The 27,268-nt window shown below is 41.5% G+C and overlaps 1 protein-coding gene across 1 annotated transcript in view; it reads left to right on the top strand.

The window, feature by feature from the left end:
- Positions 1 to 27,268, top strand: part of CCDC174 (coiled-coil domain containing 174) — a 53,271-nt gene that overhangs the window by 3,389 nt on the left and 22,614 nt on the right. Inside the window, exons 2-7 of the mRNA XM_078661709.1 lie at positions 4,569 to 4,673; positions 5,148 to 5,248; positions 5,696 to 5,754; positions 7,876 to 8,053; positions 16,259 to 16,354; positions 19,144 to 19,280. Of these exons, the coding sequence (XP_078517835.1) occupies positions 4,569 to 4,673; positions 5,148 to 5,248; positions 5,696 to 5,754; positions 7,876 to 8,053; positions 16,259 to 16,354; positions 19,144 to 19,280 (676 nt within the window). The remainder of the gene's footprint in view (positions 1 to 4,568; positions 4,674 to 5,147; positions 5,249 to 5,695; positions 5,755 to 7,875; positions 8,054 to 16,258; positions 16,355 to 19,143; positions 19,281 to 27,268) is intronic.

Raw genomic sequence — 27,268 nt, 5'->3', positions numbered from 1 at the left:
TTTAATTTAATCAGGCCGCGGCCGCAGATGGGAGTCAATTCAGACTGAGGTGGTGGTGCCGCTCCATTGGAGGCAGTGATGCAGACTCTGCCAAGGCTGGCCAGGAGGCTGAAGGTACTGGCAGGCTCAGGCCTGAGCCACTGCAGCTGCAGCAATTCAGGTTTACCTCCGGTCCCCAGCCCGCCCCCAGTGTCGTAGAGGATGGACAATGAGTCCCACAACTCACAGGCAGTCATAACCATGCCGCGATCTCCAAATCATTAGCCATATCACACTGTGCAATTAGCGGGGCACTCTGCAATAGCCGCATGCCTGTTTTGCCATATTTGCACACAAGCTTGAATACACACCTCCTGCCAGCACCCAATGAGCACCATAATACAAGCCGGCAGTCTGGTAAGCGCCTGAGGTAAGAAGGGGGGGCACACAAACAAAGGGGGAATGTCAGGGGGAGGAAGGGGGACATCAGACAAACGTGTGTGATGTACCTCAGACAGCAGGCTCCGCAGCTCCGTCTCCCGTGGCACTGCAGTATTCGTTCTCCGGTGCAGTTCCTGAATTTAATGCAGGACTGTATAGGCGACGGGAGATGAGCACTGCCAAAGACGTGGCACGTAGCAGGGCTAAAGGGCTGCTTAGCGGTGGGGCTGTTGAGGCTGCCACTGCACCAGTGTCTCTCACTCCTCTCGGTCTTCCTTGGCTGCAGCAATGTAGCTGCCAAGGTTTCAAATTGACATGTGTGACGGTTTCAAACCTGCCTTAACAACATTCACTTGGATCTGTTTGTGAGAAAATGCACCGTCTTTTCACTTTTTTAAGCAAGTTTGGAGTGATATTTGGCGCTGCACCCACACGTGCGGTCTGGTTACTGGCGCACATAGCCTTGGTTGCGGCGCACATAGACCTTACACTGCCGCACACAGAGGAAAAATATTAGAGGGAACATTGACTGCCAGTAGTTACTGGCACTTAACAAAACTGCTTTGTGTGCCGATATGCTCCTTGTGATAGAGCCGAATGCAGTCACTCGCAGTGAATCTAGCCAATACAGAGAAAGACAGGATTTTTAATAAACGCAAAAAGGTCATGGTTAACGCCAGACCAAATTAGGGGCCCAATTATTAAAGAAAGTCTCAGAAGTGCACCCATGGTATATGTCTTTGCACTAAGTGCATGTATGGCTTTAGTGAATTCCCAGGAATTTACAGAAGTTGGACAAGAAATAATACTGCCAGAAAATATTTCTGAACTGCATTGTAGCATGAGCAAAAATGCATGTGTAGATTTGCTCTTGCGAAAATCTGAGTGTTTGCAAGTTCACTTTCCCTTCAACCACTTTTTTCCCCAACGCTGGAAGAAGGTTTATGTCTGCCATTGTCAGGAGTAAATTTCCAATATTTCTCAGTATGGGAAAAGATTAAGAAGAGTTGTTGAAAACCCTTAAAACATGCAAGCTAGTAGGTTTGCATAGACTCAAAAGGGCAGTCTAACCCTGGAACTATTGCTTAACACTACCTTCAGCCCCAGTATGTATATCTGCGGAAACGTGCACCATAAGGGGATTGCAAGTAATCAAACACTTTTATGGTATGAGCCCTGGCATAATCGGAGAGGCTATATCAGAGCTCTTATATAATAAGATTGCTGCCATAATTTGTCGCCGCACTACCTGCCACCAAAGTGACAAGTGGATTTTGTTACAGGACAAGTAGATTTATGAAGCAACCGGCCCCATGGACAAGTAGATATTTTATTAAATTCCACCCACATGACATTTTGTAAATCTGCCTATTAGCCTGCGATCTGACCCTTGAAAACTATAATATTGCCTCCGAACAGGCCCTTATGTTCAGCTCCCATAAGAATTTCTTCCTCTCACAAAGAAAAGCTGGAAATGTGCAGAGAACACGCACAAATGATTCCTTAGAATAAGAACAAAAACGATATGCTCCAATTGTTCTTTAATATTTCCATTTTTGGACAATTTCACCTATGTCAAAAAGGCAAAAATGTAGTCTTAAAAATTTGAATTAACATTTTCCTAAATAGCGACCGCATTCCCTACCTTGGGTTGCAGGTTCAGTATTGTTGATAACTATTAGCAGATTATGCTGCTTTGCTTGCAAGATCTATAAATTAACTGTTCTGGGTCTTATTTTAAACAATGTTTTATCTTTTGAGGATCGACTTAAAATTGTGTTAACAGGATTCCAGGCACAATCATCTGTAAGTTGCTGGGGATTGTCTGAGTGGCTCGGACCCAAGGATTGCACTTAGAAGACGACATTTTGAGACCCAAATAATATTTAAAGGTACCTGTGTCTGCCATAATTAACATAAACCAGAATTTTAGTATAGCAGCATTTTGGGTCATTGATTGTTCTTTGAGACAAAACTCTAGACAACGTTGGGCTAACCTTGCTGAGTTTAGTAAGCTGAATATCTATTTGTACTGCTTCGACTGTGCCCGGTTGATCCATTGACCAAAATTGCCAGGAAAGGCTTCAACCCCATATGTGTGTGACAGAAGATATTTAGCATTCAAGACTCAAAAAGTGGTACTAAGGAAGGACCTGTAAGATAGCTTGAAGCTTTTTGTAATGTACATCTAATAATTGATTCCTTTGTGATGAGACTCCATGTGCTGTTTAGGGTGGCTTAATGCTTGGAAAACCACCCCAAGTACTAATGAGTTTGCACTGCTAATTGTAATGGGGCCATCTTCCACATTTTCCTGAATTACTTTCGATTCCTTGGAAAGGTGATAACTTTAGTTTTTTCATCAATAATTTCAAAATTGTTGTCTACAGTAGCGTTTCAGATTAACCAATGAGTGTTTGAGACCTTTGGCTGAATGATCCATTAAAACTGCTTCATCGGCGTTTTGTAAAACATGCAAAGAATGTTTGTTTAATTTCGATGGACATGCTCTACAATTTATTGATTCCTCTAGGTCATTGACAAACAAATTAAAAAAATGGGTGCCAACACCCCCCCCTTTTTCATGCCTTTATCGATGAAGACTTTTTTGGGCAGGGTTCCATCTGCCACTAACTTTACCTTGGATCCAGTTATTGGAGTATAACAATGTTATAGCACTTAGGGTATGGTCTACGAGCCCCCAGTTGTTTAACTTGCACCAGAGAAAGTTTCTGTAAAATATTTTCTTGAACTCAATAAAGCATGCTTGAAGGGGTCTGCTGTTCGTTATAGAATTCTGTACGGGCACCCAAGCGCAACATTGTTTTCAATGATGCTGCTCTTTCTCCGAAATCCAGTTTGGAATGATAGTTTCAAATAGCGCTTCTCCTTCCACTCCCTCACATCTTAAAGGATTCAGGGGCATATCAGCAAGGGGGCGCGATAGAATTATCGCCGCTTTAGCATCCATTTTCGGGCAAAAAGCAGCGATAATTCTATTGAACTATCAGCAAAGATATGCTCGCACATGTTCTCATGCCTCAGCACCCTTTTCTTTAACGCCCAGCTTTGCATCTCTAATGATATGCAAAGTGGGCGTTCCACACCGGAATAACGTGGGAAATGTCGCTAACCGACATTTCTCCTATCAATCTGTACGTTAACCTGCACAGTGATAAGAAAAGTAGCGCTAACTGCGCTTATCGCTACTTTTCTTACGCCTGCTTTCAATCTGACTTAGCCATTATATCCAATGGAAGGTGGATATTATGGCTAAGTCTGCCCTGCCCTATCATCAAGCTGTCACCTATGGCTGTGCGATTATCGCTTGGATTTTTATCGCTTTGGAGATATGTGTCACTGATAGCACACTATCTCAGCGATAAACTCCAGAGATAGCCGGCGATAATTATCCTCACGCTAAGCGCGCTTAGCGACAATTATCGCCGGCTGTTGCTGGTATGCCCCTCAGAGAGGTAAAATATGATCGCATATATACATCCACCTAAAAAGAGCTGCACTTCAGTGCCAGTTGGGGTAGGCCAATAATTTATAATGCCAATGTTTTTTTTAATTTGATTCTTTCTTTAAAATTTGTAGTCATTGTGCGATTAAACAGTGTGTTTAGACAACCGTGATTTAGTGGTAATAGTAACTTTTCTATGCACCAATAATGAGCAAATTATCCCGTGATGTGCATTAAAACTAAAGAGTTTGTATACATGTTCTAAGTATGCCACTTTGCCAGGAAGCATCCATTCTTTTCTATTCAAGTTATATGCGATGTTTAATTCATTTTTGCATTAATATGTTTTTTATTGCAAGCATGTGGCCTTCATGTTGAAGCAATGGCATTTTGTTGCATTTTAGATGCATGTTTAAGACATTACGGAGTCACTTCAAAAGAGCTCTGTTATATCTCACGTTACTTCTCTTCCTGTCCCAAATATGAAGAAATCATGCAAACCAATGACCCCACCTAGTCACTTATTCTTAAAACATCCACATAGATGTTAATCTACATTTTAGATTGTCTGTAGTCAAACCATATCAGTAAAGGAAGTTGCAAGGAATTTTGATGAGCACATTATACCCCTGTGTTTTATTAAATCATAGCTCCATTTTAATAGTTCTCTTGTATGTTTTAGTTGGTAGATCTTAAGGCAGAACTCTTTCGCAAGCAAGAAGACTTTAAAAAGGAGAAACTTTTGAAGGATGCAGGAGTGCCAGTTAAACCCAAGACTGTCAGTAAGGTGAGAATCGATGTTAATAATGAAAGCTTAACTCCGCTTCACTCATTGTATAATTCAATTTAAAGTTATATTTGCATTGCTTTCTTTAGGTCAGCTTGCATCCTGGAGATTTCACCTGATTGCATAAAATGTGTTCATAGTCTGTCACACTGAATGTGCATCACATCAATGTTCATGTTAAAGTTCCTGTGTTCCCTAATTTGTTAACATGAATCGTTTTCCATCTACTTTTAATATTGATTGAACACTGAAGGCATCATATCCTTATTTTAAGGTGATTCCGATAACACCAGCAAACTATGTTCTGGGTTAGGCGTGTCTTTATGAAATCAATCGAAATGTCTTCAACCTCTTGTATCATCTTAATTTGACATCCTCGCATTCGCTGACTTCTTAACATTACATACGTTCTAATCTTGTCCTCTTGCACAATGTGTGAACATGCATCTTTATAAAGGTTCTGTGTCACTGCAGAAACCTAACATCTGGGCGAAGCAGAACTCGGGGGTCACAGAGCGGGCAGGGAAAGATGTTGAAGAAAGGATTGAAGAGGACAAAACGCTGGACAAATCAAGGTAATGTTAACATATCTTGAAATGATTTTTGGCTTATGTACTTTCTCTGCTATATGTTCAGCTTCACCCACCATCTGTTACTTGACAGCTCATTTTTCAAGGGAAATACATTTTTAAAAGGGAAATTACGTTAAAAATATGGCTTACCTTTCATATTTGATACATGAATATAACTCACTGAGTTGAGCCATTGCTACCAAGAAGTGCATTCAACCTGCAAGCCTAGGTTTGTGCTCCTGTAGGACCGAATCCCCTTTCAGTCTTCAGAGGTTGATAAATAGAGTACAATTACTATTGGTCATAGCAACATCTATTAGAGCTCTAAGACATTGCAAAACTGTAGTAGCAAGTCCTGAACTTTAATAAGTTACCAAAAGCATTGCTTGCAATAATTTTGGACGTAATGAGGAGCTATTTTGAGATTTCTTCATTTTTTAATACTTTTAGGCAGAAACTGGAAGAGAAAGCCCAGCTGTATGACCAGATGATCAAAGGAGACTTTCCAGGTAACTATTACACAGACAAAATTCAGTGGTTTTGGCAGTTTTGTATTTTATTTTTTTCTTCTCTGATAAAAGTAATGTAATTAAATTTTTTGAGGCCCATGCTTTTTTAGTTCATGGTTTATCCATTCCGGTTTCCGAACTCTACTAATATTTAACCTGTTGTGTCTGCAATGTGTTATAAATTTTGTCTCTTTGCCCACTCGTCTGCAGTATTTAATGTCCAATTCAGTGTAGCTGGCCAGAGCCCTACAGTACTTACTATCAGCATCTATCGTTTTTGGAGCCATTAAAACATAGCAATGAATTTAGATGATGACGTTGAAAATCTAGCAAATTGTATCGTTCTCTTGAACAATAGAACACGACCTGTGTTGCATTACGATTGCATTGATTGAGAAGGATTTCCCTCCAGCACAATTCCTTTTGCATTTTGGCAGTGTCAGTAATTATTTCATCTTTACTACATTGCTTTTGTTCGATTTATACATTGCCATCTTGTAATTGAGGTATAATTAGCACCCTTTTATATATCTTTTGAACCATGCTTTTTTTTCTTGAATAGTATACTGGCCTAAAATGGAGGATAAACATTCCCATCTTGTTGTATACGTTGAAGTATGAGTCGTAGACTTGTGTGTAGATTTTGAATGAGGTACTTGGCTGAACAAAATTAAAGTGGAATTGACGTTATCTATATCTGCTTAATATTAATATGATGTTTACTAGGGGGAAATTGATAGATGTACCCTACTCTCTTTAAATTTTAATCTGTGGAGGCTATTACGTGGTTCAAATTTAGTTTTATTGCCATATTTGACAATAAAGATCTTCACTGGTACTTGGAGTTGGGATGACACTGTATGAAATGCTTACAATAGATGATTAATGTAACTTGGAGTCAAACATCATGAGTAGAGATGACACATCTTGATCAGAGATTATCTGCATTGATCATCTGCAAGTACAGATTTTGAATCTTAATAGAGTTTTTAGAGTACACATCTTTAATCTTAATAGCCTTTGAGAAGTGGTAGCCGGAAAGAGTGTGGCTTTAGCGTCATATTGGTTAAAAAAATACGGACTAATTTTTTTAAAAACAGGTCTATCATGTATCTTCTTGGAATTATAAGTGACCCCAAAATAAGTTGAATTTTCATAACACATCGCTTAATTCTGACTCATTGTACTTTCATTCAATATTCTTCTAAAGTTGAATTTCTAGTAAGCTCCCAGTTATGTGCATACACATCATTGTGCTGCTTTTGATGAGATGACTGTAATGCATTTTGTATTGTAATAAAGAAACTGCAAATAACACCCTCTAAGAAAACAAGTTGTGCATCATTGTCAAAAGTATGGAAATATGCTACAAGTTCTTCCAGAAGCTGGGATGACGTTATGAATGTGGCCCTTTGGCACTGATTCATCCAAATTGTTCATAAAAAAATGTTTTGTTTGCTTGTAAAATTGGCACAATGTTACATATTTGCTTCGAATTTCCCAAAGAAATAATGTGTTTACCTATGGCCTGGTTTAGGGTAATGGAAGTTCCCACATGTTACTTGTACACTTAATCTCCCATAGTGAAGACATTGTGGTGGCATAGGAGTAAAACCTGGATGTAATTACACAAAACTTTGAACGAATGCATTGGCCATACATTATGCATACTTGTATTTATTTATTTATTGTAAATTTGTCCAGCAGTTTATGAAAATATTTAAATAAAATGATAGCTATGGGTCAGGTGTATTGATTATTGTTTGCAAAAAAACTGGACATAATTTGGGACCAGTAAAGAATTTTACTAACTGACCTTTGTACTAAAAGGTTGCTTCATAAAATTCCTATGCACAGTGGGTCCTAATCAAACCTGCCTTTTGTTTTTTTTCTGATTCTCTCTTTGTACATTGGATTGAGGACTCGTGTTTGTAATTGGCATAGAGTAACAATGACACTGGATTAGTTGTTTTCAGAAGGATAATTTAACTGGTGTTTGGCTACATGAGTTTCCAGTTCATGAGTGACAAGGCATACTATTGTTGGCGCGTAAAAGACTGAGGAAAAAGGTCTGTGGTTTGGTTTCTAGATTTACATTTTGAATAAATACCCTTTTCCCAGATGAGGAAACTGAAGATCTTTTTCTTGTGGACTTCACTCAGAAGATAATCGATAAGAGGAAAGAGGTCCAAACTCTGAATCAGAAGGCACCAAGTAATGCAGAATCAGAATGTGATGAGAGAGAAGAAAGACTACACGATTCAGAGATACCACCGCCGGAGCATCCTGATGAAGAATGGTTGGTAATCTACTTCATATACTCTTTGACTGTACAGATGTGGCTTAATAACCTTGTTTAGGCTTTTCTGAACGTACTCTTACAGTCTAGAAACTCTAGCGTACACAACATAAATTATCCACTTCTGCTCCATGAAGCTTCTTGTAAGATGCAGAAGCGCTAACATCCTGTGAATCATTTATCATTTTTTGGGCTCAACTACACCGGTTAGAAGGATGGTAGCATGGAACCTCCCCATCCCTCCACGCACAGTGCATCCAGGGAACTCGTCAATAAGAAAAAGCAGCCCATGCCGCACTGTACTAACCCTCTAAACCTTACAGTCCAATATAAGAACAATATAACCTTGGAGTCCCCGCGGGTTTTATATTTTAGGAATTCCCTTATATGATGATATCAAATCTGTTGTGTTTTCCATTAAATGCTCTGAGTTGCAGGCAAATATTATTTGGGATGGAAAGCTACTTTTTCACTGTTTATTGTAGTACATTCGTTGTGAGCAGTGCCTAATTAATTAGAAAGGCAACACAAATCATCCTGCTGTGATTACTGTTTAATATTCAATTGACACTTCTTATTCCTTCTTATTCTGTTTGACTTCATTGAGGTCCCGCTTGGTGCAAATAGTAAAGTATGCGTTCTGTCACTCTGCCGTACAGAGGGAACACCAGATTTTTACAGTAGTGCCTAGGCTTGTATATAAAATGGTCATAATCTTGCATTTGAATTCTGGACTTTTCTGTTTTGCTAGTCAGTATGCATTGCGTGCAGACACAGAAAATAGTGTAGTTGAACAGCACAGGTTTATAAACTCGAAAGAAATGCCTTGACTCTTTAATATTCTACAACAAGAAGGGTTTGGCTTATACGCAGTAAGGCTGCGCCTCTTTAACAATAAACAAAACAGTTGCCAGTACTGCAATATTAATTTATAAGTTTTGCATGAAACAATAAACAAAATACTGTTCCGCAAAGACTAGCCGTTCGGTCTTTTAGATTAATTAAATCATTTTATTTATCTTTTACATTTTTTCTTTTTCAAAATTTCTAGTGTAATTCACATTTAAATCATGAAGTACAAATTGAAATATATTACAAGGGGAGCTCCTATTTATACATGATACTATATACAAATGTGTGAGAGAATAAAAGGAACAAATGGGAAGTGTAAAATATTATTGAAATAAGGGGGAGGGGGGGCTCAAACATTCCGTGTACAGTCATACCATCTCAATTTATACATGATGCATACTCATTAAAATGACCAAGGGAGGATGGAAAGAGATTAGTAGTGAGTGTGTGTAAGTGTGTCCCTACCCTGATTTGTTTTGATTATTTTAAGGCAGGTGGGGGCACCTAATAAATAGTAAATCTAATATAAATGACTTTTAATGTCTGTCACAGCCATCATGATCAATTATTTACAATATAATATTCATAGAAGAATGATTGGCTAATACAAAAACAACACACAAAAGGTCGACTCGTTTCAAATCCCCCAAGTTTGGGGATTCTCCTCAGGACCACAAAAGAAATTCAATCTGAAAAAATAAAAACAAGCGTGCTTACTATATATTTATATACTTAGCGGTCTTCAAACTTAATGTACAGTCAAGAAACACTGAGAGATACCTGTATCGTCTGGTTCTCTATGTCGAATCTGTGAATAAGGACAGAACGGGGAAAAGTGGCAATCAGTTTATGAAAAAACCTTTTCTGAAAAACACTATGCTGTGTTTAGGAATTTCCTTGTTGTACTCACTATTTTGTTGGAGGACGCAAACTCAAAGATTTTACGCTTCTTGGTTCGATGAATATATGTTTGACACTTCTGGGTTTGATGAAATTGAATTGCGTACAGCAATGGGGACCATTGTCCCAAATTCACTTAATGTTCAGCATGAGATGCAATAATCTGTGGAAGAACACGTAAAGTGATTAAAAGCGCATTTCGACGAATCCTTGAAAGGTATAGCGGGGTATTGGATTGGCACGATTCACCAATGAATCGGGTATAAAGGTGAGGAACGCGTGGCAAGTTTGTTAGATGTCAGTGACGGCCCGTGTGTTGAATATGTTTGGCCGTAAGTCTCTTGTTATGCAATGTATGTACTTGTACTCTGAACACGGCTGGTGTCCTCCTAATGCAAATTGCTATCGACGCGCAAATAGAATCTTTCACAATCTTGCTCTTACCTTCCTCATATGCGGGGATCATTCACGGGTGCCGGTTTTGTTTGACCTCAATTGTGATGATTGTTTGTACTTCCGTATTATTAAAGAGGCGCGAGAAAACCATACACATCCACCAGTGTCAGGGGATACAATTGAATAAGAAAGACATTCCTGCGGTACCATCTCTACAATGAAATTAAAACCCACATTTCCATGCACCTCAAAAAAATAAGGACACGCCAACCATGTTAAAAAAGTTTTTTTCCCTGCCACAAGCTAAATGTTGAATCCAAAAACAGGATAGTCTACCATCATCTTTAGATTTCCTGCCCAATCACGCAGCAACTATCTAATTAGAGCCGATTCATATTAATGTTCTCAATAAAGTTGCAAACTTGTTACAAGTGCAGCACTAAAAAAACACAAAAAGTAGTTCGACTACAATCCCCAGAATTCCAGCGTTTTTCTCGCGCCTCTTTAATAATACGGAAGTACAAACGATCATCACAATTGAGGTCAAACAAAACCGGCGCCCGTGAATGATCCCCGCATATGAGGAAGGTAAGAGCAAGATTGTGAAAGATTCTATTTGCGCGTCGATAGCAATTTGTATTAGGTGGACACCAGCCGTGTTCAGAGTACAAGTACATACATTGCATAACAAGAGACTTACGGCCAAACATATTCAACACACGGGTCATCACTGACATCTAACAAACTTGCCACACGTTCCTCACCTTTATACCTGATTCATTGGTGAATCGTGCCAATCCAATACCTCGCTATACCTTTCAAGGATTCGTCGAAATGCGCTTTTAATCACTTTACGTGTTCTTCCACAGATTATTGTATCTCATGCTGAAGATTAAGTGAATTTGGGGCAATGGTCCCCATTGCTGAACGCAATTTAATTTCATCAAACCCAAAAGTGTCAAACATATATTCATCGAACCAAGAAGCGTAAAATCTTTTTTGAGTTCGCGTCCTCCAACAAAATAGTGAGTACAACAAGGAAATCCCTAAACACAGCATAGTGTTTTTCAGAAAAGGTTTTTTCATAAACTGATTGCCACTTTTCCCCGTTCTGTCCTTATTCACAGATTCGACATAGAGAACCAGACGATACAGGTATCTCTCCGTGTTTCTTGACTGTACATTAAGTTTGAAGACCGCTAATTATATAAATATATAGAAAGCACGCTTGTTTTTATTTTTTCAGGTTGAATTTCTTTTGTGGTCCTGAGGAGAATCCCCAAACTTGGGGGATTTGAAACGCGTCGACCTTTTGTGTGTTGTTTTTGTATTAGCCAATCATTCTTCTATGAATATTTTATTGTAAATAATTGATCATGATGGCTGTGACAGACATTAAAAGTCATTTATATTAGATTTACTATTTATTAGGTGCCCCCACCTGCCTTAAAATAATCAAAACAAATCGGGGTAGGGACACACTATCACTCACTACTATTCTCTTTCCATCCTCCCTTGGTCATTATAATGAGTATGCATCAGGTATAAATTGAGATTGTATGACTGTACACGGAATGTTTGAACCCCCCCTTATTTCATTAATATTCTACTCTTCCCATTTGTTCCTTCTTTTATTCTCTCACACATTTGTATATAGTATCATGTATAAATAGGAGCTCCCCTTGTAATATATTTCAATTTGTACTTCATGATTTAAATGTGAATTACACTAGAAATTTTGAAAAAGAAGAAAAAATGTAAAAGATAAATAAAATGATTTAATGAATCTAAAAGACTGAACGGCTAGTCTTTGCGGAACAGTATTTTGTTTGTTTCATGCAAAACGTATAAATTAATATAGCAGTACTGGCAACTGTTTTGTTTATTGTCTCTTTAATAGGCAAATCATAGGTTAGCACCTTGCAACACAACTGGTTAAATTAAGGGCCTAATTACGACCTAATTACGCCAAAGGTCGCTGCTGCCTGCCCACCAGATCACTACTTCTCAGTGGTCGGGTGGGCGGCCTGGTGGTTTCCCCTCGGTGCCCTTTAAAAGGCATCACAGTGCCTTTTTAAAGGGCACCGCAATAGGAACGCCTCACAAAGTTCCTGCACAGCATGGACTTGAATGTCCATGCGTGCTGGAACCTATGTGCGTGCACACAGGGGGGGCACATGTGATACCCCCTGTGTGCATCCACATATGTTTGAGGCACAGGGAGGCCCTACAGCGTCCTCTTTGTTTCCTCTCCACTAGGCTTTTCATGGCGTATTACTGCCATTAAAAGCCTGGCTTAGAGGAAACTCGTAATATGCTTGGCGGGGCCATGGTGGTCCCGCCAAGCATATTGCGGCCTCTGACTGCCGCTCCTACGCCAGTGAACGACAGTTCCCTGGCGGATCTGGTGGTCCTAGTGTGGTCTGCCCCAGTCGTAATCGGGCTGTCGGACCTCCGGTGTGGCGGTGACTGGATCTGCTGTACCACCACGAGTCTAGCGGTTCTTGGACCACCAGACTCGTAATCTGGCCTTAATTATTTACATTCAGCCTCCAATAGTGACTACAGATCTACCTTCTGAGTATTTACACGGATAGGTTATTTTGTAGTCGCTCATCACTCCATATTCGTATACAAAACCCAACAATGCGTCAGTATATTGAAGTGTGAGAGTTGAATAACTGAAATCAGATAATATTGTCATTTGCCAGTAAAACTGCATAAGTGCTTTATTTAGCATTACATAAATCAAGTTAGTAGTAGTGCACAGGGGCTGCCAGGAGATTTTCTCTGGAAGAAACATAATGCCCTGTACTGTACTAGTCTGTTCACAGCTCTCATGTGTTACTGCGATATCTTCCATCTGAGTACATAGGTCCTTTTCGGTGCAGTCCAGCACAGACTTAACCTTCGGTGGAGGAGTTGCCTCTGCATATCCCTTTAAATTATTAGTATTTGACTCTTAGCCATTGGAATCAGAAAGACTTCAAAAATAAAACTGTCCATCTATATCTTATAATCATGGGGATATAGCACCCCACACCATACCCACGCCTTCCCAGCCATCTAAGGGCAGTGCACATAATTTCCACATGTTGGCATTGCACAAGGGAAAAGCTTTTCCTAATGCTACACTAATTTCCACGTATTGACGGCTTCTGTTTAGATTTTATGTTCAGTAATTAAGATAAGCAAAAACACATCCACTTTCATCTTAGCAAGATGCATAAGTCTGGGTACGAGCAATGTATTTGGCTCACCTGTTTCGTATTGTTAGCTAGTTTAAGAAATGCCTGCATCCTTGTCTGGGGAATTACCATTAGAGAGCATTATTTTCTTCCAGTGTGGCAATCAAACTGAGATCACTAAGGGCAATACTTGTGTAGCTATTGAAGGTAAGCCAGGTACATGAAAATAATCAAATCACATAATCAACTATCCGTACATGCAAATGATCAGGTTAAAGATGAATTAGCATTGTAGAATGAAACCACTTTTTAGCTAATATTATTTGTTAAACAATTATTACAGGTAACCATGGCCTGTCAGATCATAGGGAGGCTCTCATCCCTCTCCCTTGATTATATATTTCTTTTAATCTTCCAGAGATTCCCTTTCTAAAGTGTTTTGTACATTTATATGATTCTTCTTGGTTGCATCTTAAATTCTGGATGAGCTGCTGCATTTAAAGCACAGTGCATAACTTCAGATTTGCTGGTGTTAGGTACTGATTCAGACAACTTGTATGTTCTGGTTTACCAACATTATTTGAGGTTGTGTTATTAGTATCTGACTGGTAGAGAGGACCTTGAGCAACATCTCATAGACTAAATTGACTCAGTTCAATTTTCATATTATTTTGTATTCTGACATAGGTTGTTGTGCCTGTGTAAAAGTAAAAACATATTCGTGTGCAGGTACATACACTTAGGCAAAATCAAATACTCATTCAGGTAGAAACTTTATCCATTGTTATTTTCTATGTTGTGCAGCGATGACGGCATCATGTTTGATCGCTTTTGTAAAAATTCAAGCAATTGATGCAGTGGAATGGTAAGAAAGGGATAAACAGGTGAAAATTGGAAAGAGGATATCTATACTACTATTATAAAGGAAGAACTTTGAACCTTTGAGGCGGGTAAACTCTGGAACCACAGCGCCAATCCACACACCCGATACATCGTTGTAATCGTCAGGGTGTGCAGATGGACATAGGCTATATAAACGTAATAAATATACGTTATTTAAAAAATTTACCGAAAAAAAAGTAGTCCCTTGGAAGAAGCGCCGGCCGCGACGTGCGTGCCCGACGTGAGGAGCGCGGGGAGGAGCGGCGTCCAGGAGTGCGAGGAGGACCGACGGACATGGCGCAGGGAGGAGCGGTGAGGAGCGGCGGACAGGCGGTGAGGAGCGGCGGACAGGCGGTGAGGAGCGGCGGACAGGCAGGGAGGAGCAGTGAGCGGCGGATGAGGTAGGTTATTTATTTATTTATTTATTTATTTAGGAGCGGTGAGCGGCGGAAAAATGAAGAAAAAATGAAAATCGTGAGCATGAGGAAGCAAACGGAGAATTACAAAAGTGAGCCAAACGGTGCATTACAGGAGGAAAAAGTTACGTGTGCAGGTTACAAAAGCGTACATCGTGACCAAGAGGAAGAAAACGGAGCATTACAAAAGTGAGCCAAACGGTGCATTACAGGAGGAAAAAGTTACGTGTGCAGGTTACAAAAGCGTAGAAAGTAAACATAGAGGTATAGGAGTAAAAATTGACGTGTGCAGGTAGCAAAAGGAAGCAAACGGAGCAATAAAAAAGTGAGCCAAACGGTGCATTACAGGAGGAAAAAGTTATGTGTGCAGGTTACAAAAGTGTACAAAGTAAACATAGAGGTATAATACTGCAATATATGGAGGAAGGCTCCGGGGGACCCACGGACAATGTCGGGCGGGCGGGGGCCCTGAAGCCTAATTGCTCCCGGACAACGTCTGGACGGGCTGCTACAAAAGCGTACAAAGTAAACATAGAGGTATAATACTGCAATATATGGAGGAAGGCTCTGTGGGACCCACGGACAACTTCGGGGCGGGCGGGGGCCCTGAAGCCTAATTGCTCCCGGACAACGTCGGGACGGGCTGCTAGTTAAATAGAATACCTGCGTAGGATTAAGTATTTCTCAGCTTGTATTTGGATGAAAATACTCAGACTTACAAGATGTATTTTTTCGTTGCCATATTCTGCTAGATGTTGTAAATTTTTGTTATTGGTCAGTTAGCATGTTGTGTTGCTCCATCTGGTAAAAAGTATTATACACACCAAACGGTGAACTAAAAAGTCTAAATAATTTTGAGAGCACTTGGCATCATTTTAAGGTTTTATCTCAGTTTTGTTATTAATGCCAAAGTAATATATTTAATGAAAACATTGAAACAATTGGTCAAACAGTATTTCACCAGGCTTTGCTGTCTATGGAGCTATAATTTATAAAATGGCACCCGATATTTTTGGGAGTATTAAAATGTAATAAAAAGGGCAGCCTTGCCGGGTTATCTATAAATGAAAAGTGCTTGTAACTGGAAGACTGAACTGGCTTTAGGGAACAGAGTAGGAAGCTGTAGGCTTCATTAATCTCAAGTTTGCTACTTTTTATAGTTATCGTGACAAATTATGCTTTTGGCCCTGTAAACGCAATAAGAACATATGATGGATAGAATGCAGAACAGTGTCATACATTTACCCCAGTACAGAGATCTGGGCCTAAATCCATAGTTTTTTTGCTCACCATGCCATTTCAGTTTGAACCCAGCCATATGCAAATCAATCTTGACCTGTAAATGCCACAATTAATCTGTAGGCAACTGATCAGTGTTATAGTTTAGGATACTTTTTAATGCATCTGAGGACAATATTCTATGCCGACTTTACAGTTAAAGTTAAAAAGCAGGCCTTTATTTTCAAGCATAACTCAAACTTAATAACATGCCAAAAACTGCTGCTCCCTGGCAGTGTAAGGAGGCCACGATTCTCGACGACCGTTCCTAATTCCTCTTGTTTTTTCTACAGGGTAGACTACCTGGATACCTTGGGCAGGTCCCGACGTTGTATGAAGAAAGACTTGCCGCTCCTGCTGAAGATGGACAAAGAACTGCAGGGAAAGAGGTACATGGTTTTCTTAAAGTGTTGTATAAGCAAAAGAAGTATAGTAGCTGTGTGCCTGAGAACTTTCCTGCCAATTGGGGCAGTATCAAAAGTAAATCTAAAGCCTTACAGAGGATTTGATGGCAAATCAAAACAAAGTTTTTAGCTTACGATTCCCAATCAAAATATGTTGCACTAATCCCCATCAAGACGCCGAAAAGACACCTTCAACTGTATGAAGCTATAATTAGACGAAAAGTATTGAAAGAAGCCAATGTACACTAGTGTTTTTTTGTTTTTAACAAGAACAATTAGTAATTTCACCTTTTATCTAATTTTCTTCGAAAGTTTGCAAAAAATATTGTGCTGGGTTCATTCCATTGGATTTTGAACTTGGCAGAACACATTTATTGTAAAATAATTGCTGCTGCTTACTCAGCAGCTAGTCATTGTTTTACCTTTGATTTGCACATTAAAATGTGATAAAGTCTGTTTTCTCATTTGTTTATCCTTTAAGTTTAAGAAACTGCAAAAAAGATCATTGTCCATGCTTTTTACAGCTTTGAGTGGCAGGCTTGTATTATACCTGTTTACATTTGTTTTAGGAGTATGCCTAGGTCCTCACATCATTTTTTGGGGGGGACTGACACAAACGTCTCTTGGAATAAAAGTCAATACAAATTAAAACTGGGCATTGATGTAGAACAGTGTGTGTAGGGAACATGGATCAAATAATAGAAAATGCAGATCAGTCCTGGATAGGAAATACTCACTTTATTTATTATAGAAGGTTATTTATCAAGCTGGGTTCTTTGATGTAAACATTAGAGACTCATTTGAGGTAATATACAAAGTCTAGACTTCTGAAAAGTGGCAAAAGCTGCATTTGGTGGGGGTGGACGAAGTTGAGGGGATTTTCTTACTAATGTCTAACATTTCTTTTGGGGCTACCTAGGCTGGATGTATCCAGTCTGTGTAAGTGATGTAGGTGATCTGCATTCTGCCGTTGTATAACATCCAATGCATGCAGTGTGTAACCTTCAACTGGGAAAACTGTTTTGGTGAGCGGTTTTCGGACTTACTGGATGCTTTAATGTAGTGACATGAGGTGCAGTTTATGGCCAGCTGCTACCCTCCTATTTCAACCCCTTTTTGTCTGCATAACCCCTTCCCAAATAAAGGCAGAAAGTCATCCATTACCTTACAACCTGACTTTGGACACCTAAACGAAACTGACCCGGCTCGGAGCCCTGTACCCCCAGACCCTGGCAAACCACACTTACCTTTTATCATCCAATTTCTGAGCTCCTCAGTGAACGCGAAAGAAATAAAACTGGAAAGAAAATCAAATGAGAGAGCCGCTATTTGTGATTTTACCAAACTGTTACTTTAAGCCTCCTGCAGAAGAGGAAGACATTTCTACAGGCTTTGAGGGGTAGTTTGCATCTCTCTCAATGAAAAGGCAAGCACTTTGATATTGGCTTCCCAAAGTACATCATCAACCTCACAGATCAAGTCACTGTAAATCCAGAATGTGAGAAGGACTATCCTAGTTAGATCGTTATCCTGAGAGGATTCCAGACATGTCCGCAAAGTGCGACAAATTCACTGAGGTGCGTCCGACGACATCGGGGGAAAACACAGCTGAACTGGTTGCAAACCAAGGGACCCCAAGCCCACCGAAGATCCTTCCAGGAGCGAGCTGGTGCCTGAATGTTGGGGGCAGGAACTATGGGAGGAGCTTTTATTACTGCTCCCAGCTCCTTCACAGCGCTGCCCACCTACACATATTTTTGTGGATGTATGGAGGGAGGTGGTAGAGATGGCAGGAGCAGAGGCCGGGCTCCTCCTACCCTTTCTCCCATCACCCTTCTAAACCCGCCAACAGAAGATATGAACTAGGAGGTGGGAGTTTGAAGGGGGTGGACTTTGTGTTATTCGTCCTCCCTCCCAATTCTTGATTCAGTTTCACACAACTCCTTTATTTGACAGTGCTTTTCTATCCAAACGAAGGAGCCAGGCTTTAGTTGCATTTCTTTTAGATATGCACATATGTGCCACAGGAATGTTTTAGACACTGCTTTTTTTTTTCTTATCCTTGGGGGGGGGGGGGGGGGGACAGTGGTTGGCTGCTTGCTGTGCCCCAGCAAGAAGCTAAATACTATTTGGATGCTTTCTTAGACAAAGATATTCAAACAACAACTGACTCCTTGCTTGGGTGCAGGCAAGCTAGTCTTAATTTGATATTTGCAAGACATTCTGGAGGAGGAAACATTCTGGGATTCAGAATTTATTTTTATTTATTTGTTCTATCATTCAGAACTAATGAGTGATTGTGTCTTACCCAAGACTATACAGAATATAGGAAGCCTAGATTTGGAAAGTGCTGATTTCCTGCCTCATACAGCTGGTCTATAAGTTAGCAAGAGAGAAATCTTATATATTACCCAATGTTATGGTAAACACCCGTATGAGTCATTCACATTCTTCAACAGAATCAGCTGTACAAGTATCTGAGTTAAATTGTAGAAATGTCAGTACATAGCGTCGTAAGATACTGGCGTTGGAAAGTGTCAGACGTGACATGTAAAATGTGTTTGCTAAGGTCATAGAATATTTTGGCTTCACTCTAAGCAGCTGCAGAGAGTGTACTAGATAGTGAAGTAGGACTGCAGTCTTCTGCAATCAAGTAAAAGACCTTAACTGTTGAATGTATTATAGAATTATACACTGGTTGGCACAATCCTGACATGTTCAGGCTTATAGCACTACAACCCTGTACTTACAGTTTTAATTCTGTGCTTCTTTAGCCCAGATGCTGAAGAAAAGACCCTGCTGTCAGAAGATATGAGGAGAGAGCTGCAGCGGAAACAGTGGGAAGAAGAGGAGGAAGAGGCCATGAAAAGGCCTATCGGGCCAATGCACTATGAAGATATTCGTCAAAATGGTTTGTCTTGGGTCTTTGTTATATATCCACTGTAGATGAGTGAGCAAGAAAACACTTATTTCCATTTCATAAAAAATGTGTTTCAGTAATGAATCGATGACACGAGTAAAAGTTACATCACCAGATAAAAATCCTATAACTTACAAAGTACAAGATACAGACAAACAAAATCTCTTTGCCACTCTACTATCTTACAAGGTTAATATCTGTCCATCGTTTAGTTTCAAGGAGAATATTTTCAAGGAGAATGTGATATTTTGGATTAGTTATGCTGTGCATTACAGTGAGTAGGGGCAGTTTGAAAGCTCTGATACGGCTTTAGAGGTTCACAATATAAGTTCATTGTTGAACACGGTTTTATATTTCTCTACAAATCATGAGGAGGTTTTCAAAATGGCTGTAAATGGGGAGTAGGCAATCAATCATTCTGAGATTGCCACAGAATAGCTATGTTGTAGTCACCAGAAAGACGATAGGGACCACAGTCTCGAGACTTGAGGTTCAGATGGCAGATAGATCTTGGGTTTTAGTTATGAAGATTTTCTTATTCTTGCGGGCCATTACGTGGAAAGAGTAGGGTTCTTAAGAGTCTCATATTTAACTTTTAATTGTATCTTCTTGCTCTTTTCAATTTTATTTTACTCTACCATCTCAATGCTTTTACTTGCCTCATCTTTCATCTTACCTATGCTTTCACTTCCCTTGACTTTTGTCTTGCTGTTTTCTCCCTTTTTCCTTCCATCTTATGTGCCGGTTTGATCAATTCTCCTCGATCTCACTTTTTCTCTCCTGCCCTCACCTCGCCAAGCTAGCCTCCACATCTTTATCCCCTCTGCACGTCTCTTCGTCTTGATCCATGTTGCTTCTAGTCTTTCTCATTCCTCCTGTCTTATTTGCTTCTTTCCCCCATATATTTTCACCTACTATGTCCAATGGATCTGTCTTCCCTGTCTCCCTTTGCTTGCCCCTTACCATCTCTTTTCCTCTTGATCCCTCCAATCATGTTAAATATATGTTCGAGGCGTATGAGCTGCAGATTGCACACTGTGCATAGATCGCCACCTAGTGTTGGGCCCGAATGTTTGCAGTTTGTTGTTGTCCTGAAAAGTTCCTTGGAAGTCACGAGATAGGTGACTCCTCCTTTGGACCACATTGCGCATGGGCATCGCCTCCATCCCCAGATTGTTTTTTTTCCCCGCCATCGAGCTCGGATGTGTTTCCTGCGCTCTGGTTTGGAACCGAATTTCCTTCGGCGTGCAATCCTCACCCAGTTTGACGGTATTGTTTCAATCGCGCTCCACATTGACGCGATTCTTCACCACTTCGAAGTCTTCGATTCCGGTCGTCGACGAAGGCCTTCGGGCCTACCTAGACCTTACTTTGTGGCTCATGGAAAGGACGCCATTCAAGAAGTGTCCTCGATGTGGGTCGAAGTTTCCCCACACTGACCTACATGAGGTGTGCAGCCTTTGCCTCTCACCGGAGCACGAGGCCAAAGACTGTTCCGCTTGTGCCTCATTCCGCTCCAAGAAGACAATTCGGGACAGACTAGCTCGGAGAACTATGGCTCGCTTGTCAGCTTCGATCCCCGACGACCTCTTTGAAGAGGGAGTCGACGTGCCAGAACACCAGCACGCCGAAGAGAGTACCAGCTCCTCAGATGCCGAAGACTCCGACGTAGAGGACATCACTCCAGCTCAACGGGTCGTAAGTAAGACCGTCGACCCCAACCCTTCCTCGACACCCTCAAAAAAGTCTTCGGTCACACCCTCACCTCCGGGCCCAGGTGCCCACCGAGAAACTGCTTTGCACGCCCCGCCTTCGGGCCCGTCAAAGAAGCCCACTAAGCCTTCAGGTGGCTCGGGCTCGAGCCAGCCTATTTCAGGTGCCGTTCCTATACCGACACCGAAGAAGAAGCCATTTCCTCAACCACGCCGACCGTTGCTCCGACACCTAAGCACACGGCGCCAAAGACTGGCAGCGGCTCATCGATGCCGAAACCACACTCTGTGGCGAGTAAAAAAATGCCTAAAGCTCCAGATTCACACGCTTCGGAGCTGAAAAAACACCCAGAACAAAAAAAACAGGTCCCGGTAAAAGACATTTCAAAATGGCACAATTCTAAGCCAAAAGACCCAAGACCAGCTACCGACTCGGTGCCGAAAAAACCTACGGAGCCGAAAACTTCGATGCCAAAGGATCTGCCCTACTCAGAGGAATTTTTCACACCGGATCCCAATCAGAAAACTCTTGTAAAGGATCCTAAGACCGGTCAATTGACTCTCAGCTTCAAGAAGAGTTCACTTGAGGCGCCAGCACCTCCTCCCCCTCCAAAGAAGAGAGACATTGCAACCTCTCCATTAAGGGTTCCTCCTCCTACACCTCCTCCACCACATCACTCACCTACACCATCCACTAATCCAGACGATGATGTAGACACAGACTCTGATGACACAGGTGGGGGTGCACATGACCCAGCAGGGACTAATAGTCCCCCTCAGTCACCTAATCCATGGGATGATTACAACACCCCTGATGTGCCTTACGTCCCACAAGACGATGTATACCCTTCCAGACCTTCCCCACCAGAGGACACTATAGGGTTTAACCCACTAGTCCAAAGAGCTGCCCAATAGCATGGGGTGGATTTACACACCGATGCAGTGGAGGAAGATTTCCTATTAGACACTTTTGATAACACACAAAGGTCTACTGCCATTTTGCCAATGCTTAAGGGTGTCAACAAGCACGCAACAGAGGTTAAGGATCCTGTCAGGGCTAGGGTCCTCAATCCTCGCTTCGAGAAAAAATATAAAGCTGCCCCTACAGATCCAGTTTATATTAAAGGTCCAGCACCATTAGATTCTTTAGTAGTGTCTAATGCAAGTAAACGTGCTAATAATCAGACATCAGGTGAGGGCTCACCACCAGACAAAGAATCTAAGCTCCTTGACGCCTCCGGCAAACGAACAGCGTCACAAGCAGCTAACATCTGGCGCATTGCCAACACCCAAGCAATGCTGGCAAGATATGATGGGGCACATTATGATGAACTAGAGTCCATAATTCAGCATCTACCAGACAAATACAAAAATAGGGCCAATGAACTTATACAGGAAGGTAAAAATATTACTAATACTTCCATTCGTTGTGCCCTAGATGCTGCAGATACCGCCTGAAGGGCAATCAATACCAGCACCCTTCTACGTAGACATGCCTGGCTACGTATTTCAGGTTTTAAACCTAAAGTACAAAACTCCATCCTTAATCAGCCATTTGATGAGACCCATTTATTTGGCCCAAATGTTAACGTGTCTTTAGAAAAAATGAAAAAAGACACCGAAACAGCAAAATCTATGGGAGCCTTGCAGCAGCAAGCTCCCAGACGTTCTTTTTGTCGCTCATCATACAGAGGCAACACGCGGCTACTTCTCGGAAAGTCCCTCCACTTCTTACAAAACACCTAGCCAATCCAAATCCACTAAGGGCTACCAGAGAGGGTGCTACAGGGGTAACAACAACAATGGCAGAGGCAAAACCAACAACTCCCGCTCTGCCTCTACCCCTACCCAAAGACTTTCCTCCCCTTCCCCCCCAACATTCCACTCCTGTGGGGGGAAGACTGCAACAATTCCTTCCTGCCTGTACCAACATCACATCAGACAGGTGGGTGGGACAAATTATTCAGTCAGGTTACTGTCTAGAACTAACATCTTACCCCCCAACCCCCCACATACCACCCAAACAGCGTCCAATGTCACAAGAACATCTATGACTGTTAAAGCAAGAAGTAGTATCTCTGCTAAAAAAAAGTGCAATAGAACCAGTTCCTCTGCACCAACAAAACAAGGGGGTTTAATCTATATATTTTCTGATTCCAAAGAAGGACGGCTCCCTAAGGCCTATTTTAGACCTCAGACCGCTAAACATATACATACAGTCAGACCATTTTCATATGGTCACAACAAGTCCTTCCGCTCCTGTTACAAAATTACTTCCTTGCTACTCTAGATCGCAAGGACGCATACTTCCACATTCCCATTCACAAGGCTCACAGGAAGTATCTCAGATTTGTAATAGACGGGCAACACTATCAATTCAAAGTACTCCCATTCGGAGTCACAACAGCACCAAGAGTATTCACCAAGTGCTTAGCAGTAGTTGCAGCGCATTTATGAAGACAGCACATCCATGTCTTCCCGTACCTCAACGACTGGCTCATAAAAGCCAGCTCATGCAATCAATGCGTGGAACACACTCATGCCACAATCCAACTGCTCCACAACTTGGGGTTCACAATAAACCACACCAAGTCTCATCTACAACCATCCAAAGTATAACAATACCTAGGTTCCACAATAAACACCTCAACAGCGCTAGCTTATCCCACTCCAGCAAGGATAGCCAGCATGCAAACTCTTCTAACAAAGTTTCAGCTACAACACTCCCTTCTAGCACGAGTGTTCATGCAACTCATAGGGATGATGGCCTCTTGCATTTTCATAGTACCCCATTTAAGACTTCAAATGCACCCGCTACAAGAGTGCTTATCACGTCAATGGAACCAGGCTCAAGGTCACTTAACAGACCTGTGTTGGTAGACGGTCGCTCTCTGCAGTGGTGGAACACCAAAAACTTTTCCAAGGTACGACCGTTCCTAGAGCCAGTTCCTCAGATAATCTTGACTGCGGACGCATCGCTCTCTGGCTGGGTAGCCCACCTACTGCAACACACCATGCAAGGCAGGTGGACACCGCAACAAAAATTACTCCACATCAATCATCTAGAGTTACTAGCAATATTCCTAGCACTAAAAGCTTTCCAGAAGCAAGTATCAAACAAAGCTGTGTTAGTCCGCACAGACAACATGACAGCCATGTATTACATACAGAAGCAGGGAGGCACACACTCCCTGCAACTCTCTCAATTAGCACAGGACATATGGCGATGGGCTATACTTCAAAACATATTCCTTCTAGCCCAGCATGTTCCGGGAGTACAAAATACCATAGCAGATCTGTTAAGTTGTCAAACACAACAGACCCACGAGTGGGAACTTCATATGCAAGTTCTTCAGCCATTCTTTCAGATATGGTGACAATCTCAGATAGACCTATTTGCCGCCCACGAAAACGCCAAATGCCTAAGCTTCGCCGCCAGATATCCACACCCACTGTCCAAAGGCAATGCGGTATGGATGAACTGGTCAAACAGATTTGCGTACGCTTTTCCACCTCTACCACTCATGCCACTAGTAGTACGCAAACTACAGCAGCATTCTCTGACCCTCTTCCTAGTTGCTCCAATGTGGGCCAGACAACCGTGGTACACCACACTGCTTCAACTGTCTGTAGTACCGCACCAAAAATTACCCCCTGACCCAGCTCAACTCAACCTTGCGATCTGGCTCCTGAAATCCTAGAATTTGGATATCTGAATCTTCCTCCAGACTGCATGAATGTCATAAAAGAAGCTAGACGTCCAACCACTAGGGCATGTTATGCAGCCAAGTGGAAACGATTTGTAATATATTGTCACAACATCAATATTAATCCCCTAGATGTGTCTATTCAACACATCATAGGATACTTACTGCACCTCCAAAGATGTAACTTAGCCTATACGTCTATTAGACTACATCTTGCTGCAATAGCAGCATATCTGCAAAACAGACATCTATCTCTGTTCAGAGTGCCTGCCGTTAAAGCTTTTATGGAAGGCCTTAAAAGAATAATTCCTCCCAGAGTACAACCTTCACCTGTGTGGAATTTAAACTTTGTTCTCACACAGTTAATAGGACCTCCCTTCGAACCCTTACACAAATGTGAATTACAATTTTTAACGTGGAAAGTTGCGTTCCTAGTAGCTATTACTTCTCTGCGGAGAGTTAGTGAACTACAAGCACTAACCATTCAAGAACCCTTCTTACAAATGCATCTTAATAAGGTAGTTCTGCGTACTAATCCAAAATTCCTGCCCAAAGTCATTTCTCACTTCCATCTCAATCAATCGGTGGAACTGCCCGTTTTCTTCTCACATCCACAGACAGTAGCAGCAAGAGCTCTTCACACATTAGATGTCAAAAGAGCATTGCTATACTACATAGAAAGGACACAACCGTTTCGTAAAACAAAACAACTTTTTATGTCTTTCTCACCACCACACAAGGGTAATCCCATTTCAAAATTGGGGATAGATGGATTGTCAAATGCATTCAGATTTGTTACCACAAAGCTAAACGTATGCGATCTGTTCCTCCTAAAGCCCACCCTACAAGAATGATAGGGGCTTCAATGGCATTTTTAGGGAACATTCCCCTAAATGACATCTGCAGAGCAGCTACATGGTCTACCCCGCACACTTTCACAAAACATGTGCAAACCAAACAAAAAGCTGATGTGGGCCAGGCTGTTCTCAAAACATTATTCCAAACTACTGCAACAGATAGGGGTGGTCGCCGCTAAGAGTGGGTACTGCTATACAATCTATGCACAGTGTGCAATCTGCAGCTCATATGCCTGGAACGGAAAATGCTACTTACCAGTATGCATCTGTTCTTGGCATGTAGAGCTGTAGAGCTGCAGAGTTGCACACGCCCACCCGCCTCAACGGCTACCCTTGTTTGTTCCAGTATTATCTTAATTAGTTACAAATTTACATGGGCATCCTTCCTTTTTCTTGCAAAGCTCCATTTCCCTAATGGCGAAAAACAATCTGGTGAAGGAGCCGATGCCCATGCGCAATGTGGTCCAAAGGAGGAGTCACCTATCTCGTGACTTCCCAAAAACTTTTCAGGACAACAACAAACTGCAAACATCCGGGCCCAACACTAGGTGGAGATGTAGGCGTATACATGTAGGTGTATTTGTAAAGCGCACTGATACTTCGGAGTGTCCTGGCGCTGTACTCATACCGCTAGGGAACCCTTCCTGGTTTTTCCCCGTGAAATGTCCACTCCTCACTCCTAGGCATCCCCAGGGTGCAACCAGGCATCCCTAGCGCTGTTGGGGGCCGTTGTGGAGACTAAGCGAGCTATTGCCCAGAGTTGCAGCGTGGGACCCATGCTTAGAGTAGGCACCGAGGCGAGAAATCAGGTCCAGGGAATTATGAGCCCAAGATCCGCCAAGGCCAGCCGAGGCAGGAATTGAACCCTGGTCCCGGGCCAGACCTCCGCATCAGGGTCTGCCGCTCTAACCATTGAGCCACACTTCTCCACAGTGTGCAACTCTGCAGCTCTACATGCCAAGAACAGTAGCATTTTCCTTTACCTCAGCCCACTTCCTGGCCTGTGCCTCTTTTCTCTCATCTGCCCATATTGTTCCTTTTCTATATGTGTAATAGTTTTTGTTTAATGTTCAGGGAGCTGTAGAGTGCAATTGCTACAGAGCACTCAGTAGCCAAAATGGTGAGTGGGTAAGATAAAATGTATGATTCAGGTTTCAAGAAATCTACTCACCAACTCTCTGTCGAGTCCGATTTTATCAGGGCGAGCTATATTTAAGGCCTACTCGCCTGAACAGGTGTTCTGTTCACTCAGAAAGTGAAGGAGCAATAAAGCTGCCTTTAAATTTTGGTTATATCCAGTCAGATTTGCTCTGTGTTCTGAGACAGAGGTCAGAAGTCAGTTTATGTCACTTACTTTACTTTCTCTGACTGCAGAGTTTCAGGATTTTTTAAAGTGAATTGTCTGAGGTGCTATACAGAGTGTGAAATGAAAGGCCGTAGGTGTCTGTTTTTTTTTTCTAACATGCAGCATTCATATAGTTAGTAATAACTGAACTGTACAAACATTTCAAAGTATTTGAGTAGTTCTGAACGCCCATTTTTTTGTAATTCTGTGTGACGAAAAAAATATTTTAATAGGATGAAAACAAATCAGAATACTTTTGCTTGATGATGTGCAAACGATAAAAATGTTTGCTGAAACCCAATTTTCACAGATTATTTATATGCTAGATAGATTGATCAGTACACCGGCATGTTTGTGG

Source organism: Lissotriton helveticus, chromosome 9 (genome assembly GCF_964261635.1).
Source record: "Lissotriton helveticus chromosome 9, aLisHel1.1, whole genome shotgun sequence".
Classification (NCBI taxonomy): Eukaryota; Metazoa; Chordata; class Amphibia; order Caudata; family Salamandridae; genus Lissotriton; species Lissotriton helveticus.
Note: the sequence above shows the minus strand (reverse complement) of the source record. Positions and strands in the feature narration are given on the sequence as shown.